Source organism: Ascaphus truei (assembly GCF_040206685.1).
Source record: "Ascaphus truei isolate aAscTru1 chromosome 12 unlocalized genomic scaffold, aAscTru1.hap1 SUPER_12_unloc_4, whole genome shotgun sequence".
NCBI lineage: Eukaryota > Metazoa > Chordata > Amphibia > Anura > Ascaphidae > Ascaphus > Ascaphus truei.
Window position 1 is genome coordinate 478,535 of NW_027453840.1, and position 2,896 is coordinate 481,430.

Consider the following 2,896-nt stretch of genomic DNA (forward strand, 5'->3'; position numbering starts at 1 on the left):
TATCCACACATGATGGTCGCGGCTCCATCTACAGCGATTTCCTATAGCAGCGGGGATTGTATGTAAGGGGAACCCAGCAGCGCTCAGGGTCAGTGTGATCCCAGCGTGCAGGGAACTAAGCGCTGCGCCCCAAGGCTGCGCCAGAGACACCTTCACACGGCGCTGGGAGCTTCATCCAGCGGGAGATGTGAAAACGGTTCCGTGCTGCGGGACAGAGTCTCAGAAAGCAAACAGGTTTGAAAGCGCTGCAGCCTCAAACCCCACAGGAGTGGGAGCAAACCCTGGGGAGCCTTGGAAGTGGCGCCTGGCACCAAGAATTCCCCTGTATTCCCTGTTTTGGGGAGTGTAAGGGGTTTGTGAGTTTGTGCTGGGCTGGATACGGCCAGAATAAATTCTCTTTATTGAAACGCTTTGCTTTTCTGGTGCCTTGATCCCGGGGTTACGTTCTGGTCTCCGGGATAATCTTTGAGATAAAGTGTGACTGAAATAAAAAAAAACAAAGGATCATGGAATTAATAGAACAGATTGATTTAGTAACATTGTTCACAAAAGTAAGGAAGACCCCAAGTGTTTCATGTTAATGTGAGTTACACACGTGTGTGTGTTTTGCTGCCTTTATTTTGGTGCTGCTGCGTTTTCCCCTGTATAGATTGTGTGGGAAATGTGGCATCTTTGGCAGTTTCAGCCCCCACATCAGTACACATATTTGTGCGATTTAAGAAGTGATGCTAGAGTCCTGTTGATTTTCAACTTAATTCACTAATTATATTAAAGGGAATCCGCAAAACGTATTTAACACAAATATCTGGAGGTGAAACCTTTGATTCAGATCATTGTGAAAAATCCAGGTCTCCAGAATCCAGATCATTTCCAAAACAATACTGCCACCGTGTGGTCTTTGTTTGAATGACAGATAGTAAAGCTTTGGCGCCTTTTTACCTTCTCTGTATAATTGTTCCGAGATCCCCAAACCGAGTGTTTTACACATGAAATGCGGGGTTGTATTTATGATCATAAAACCAAAAAACGTGTTCAATATGTATGAGATTTACAGTTGTGACAAAGAATCATAAAAGTCACAGAAAGTGCTAAAGAAAATCCGATTGCATTTTTTTCTCATCAAAAGCTGATACATGATGCCCAATATATGGGACTATTTAATGGAATATAAAAAGAGTGACTATTTTATGAAACATTTGCATTGGGGATTCTGTTTTAAGAGCAGAAAAGACAGCAAAATAATAATGAATGAATGCTCAAACATTGTCATTGTTTTATGCAAGTCTATAAAAATGTAATTGTTTTCATAGCGGTTAAAATCAATACAGATAAGGCATTTATCAGATACATTTTCTTTTGCAGATTGTACTAATGTGTAATGAAAAAAATGTGTATATGGATTGAGCAATTAAAATCACGTATTTAAATCTATGTCAAGTGCAGACACTTCTAATTCAGAGAAGTTATATCAAAAAGTGAAACCAATATTTGTAGTTTGCTTTATGAATGAGCAGTTAATAGCATGAAGGGAGTATAGCAAAGTTTATATAACTCACGAGTGTACTTGTCAATTCATAGAAAAGAATCGTACATAAAGCGCTGTAACAAAATGCGGTCACATACTGGTGGTTTTGTAGTGAATTGTATTTCTCTAACCAGTTTCCAATATGAAATATTGAGTCCCGTCAGAGACAGCAACATGAAAACGGGTAAGAATAAGATGGCGGTGTAACCAGAGCTCTATACAGGAGAATGTGGGTGGCCCTTAAAAGAGCCTTTGGGTTAAATGAATGTAAATTCCGTATCAAGAGTTGGTAAGAAGTGTCACCGTTTAGCCTCCGAATCCATAGAGAGTGCGGCCCTGACGCTTGAGAGCATACACCACGTCCATAGCGGTGACCGTCTTCCTCTTAGCGTGCTCGGTGTAGGTGACCGCGTCCCGGATCACATTCTCCAGGAAAACCTTGAGCACCCCACGAGTCTCTTCATAGATGAGACCGGAGATGCGCTTCACCCCTCCTCTGCGAGCCAGGCGGCGGATAGCTGGCTTGGTAATGCCTTGGATGTTGTCACGAAGAACCTTCCTGTGCCTCTTGGCGCCTCCTTTCCCGAGCCCTTTTCCTCCTTTGCCGCGACCAGTCATTCTGCAAAGTGTCAAAACAAGAAGCGAATGAGGTAATTGCGGTAAAGCTGCTGCTTATATGCAGTATGAGCGGACCTGAGTGAAAACCACAGACACCCCATGAGGGGAGAAAGTGAATTGCACTGGAAGACGTTCCTTGATTTTGATTGGCTGAAAAAGTCTTTAGTCTGATTGGCTCAGTGAAAGCCGTTACTGTTTATAAAAAAAGGCCGCGTGGTAATGGGATTGGTTGGAAGTTTATCTCATTAAAACAGTGATCACATTTGCTTTGCCTAGTATTGCCCAACTCACACGAACACATTTGTGTGCCATCTATTTCATGTATTTAATTATGTTGTGTCTGCATCTATATATCTGTAAATGTAATTAATTTGTAATATTTAGATGTGTATGATCAACTACATTCATCAGTATTTTTTTGAATAAATATCCCTGTTTTATTAATTTGCTTTTATGTCTAATTTACCCTGCATGAGGTGACACGTGGAAGAAATGCAGACCGGGGAAACAAGTTCAGCAAACACAAATCCTCCAGTAGAAATGTCTGAAGTTGACAGTTACTCCACAGGGTGGCAGTGCTGCTTCGAAATTGTGTGTGTGTGTGTGTGTGTGTGTGTGTGTGTGTGTGTGTGTGTGTGTGTGTGTGTGTGTGTGTGTGTGTGTGTGTGTGTGTGTGTGTGTGTGTGTGTGTGTGTGTGTGTTATAAAAAAAAGACATGTGAGAATAAATTATTTTTTAACATTGTGCAACTTT

At 41.5% G+C, this 2,896-nt stretch overlaps 1 protein-coding gene across 1 annotated transcript; it reads right to left on the reverse strand.

Moving 5' to 3' along the window:
* Positions 1-1,831: 1,831 nt before the first annotated feature.
* LOC142473659 (histone H4) lies at positions 1,832-2,143 on the reverse strand. The gene has a single exon (XM_075580751.1). It carries the CDS (start codon positions 2,141-2,143, stop codon positions 1,832-1,834), a length of 312 nt encoding a protein of 103 aa, XP_075436866.1.
* Between the last annotated feature and the right edge of the window lie 753 nt (positions 2,144-2,896).

Coding starts and splice junctions, on each gene's coding strand:
- LOC142473659 (XM_075580751.1), bottom strand. CDS start 2,143: ATGACTGGTCGCGGCAAAGGAGGAAAAGGGCTCGGGAAAGGAGGCGCC.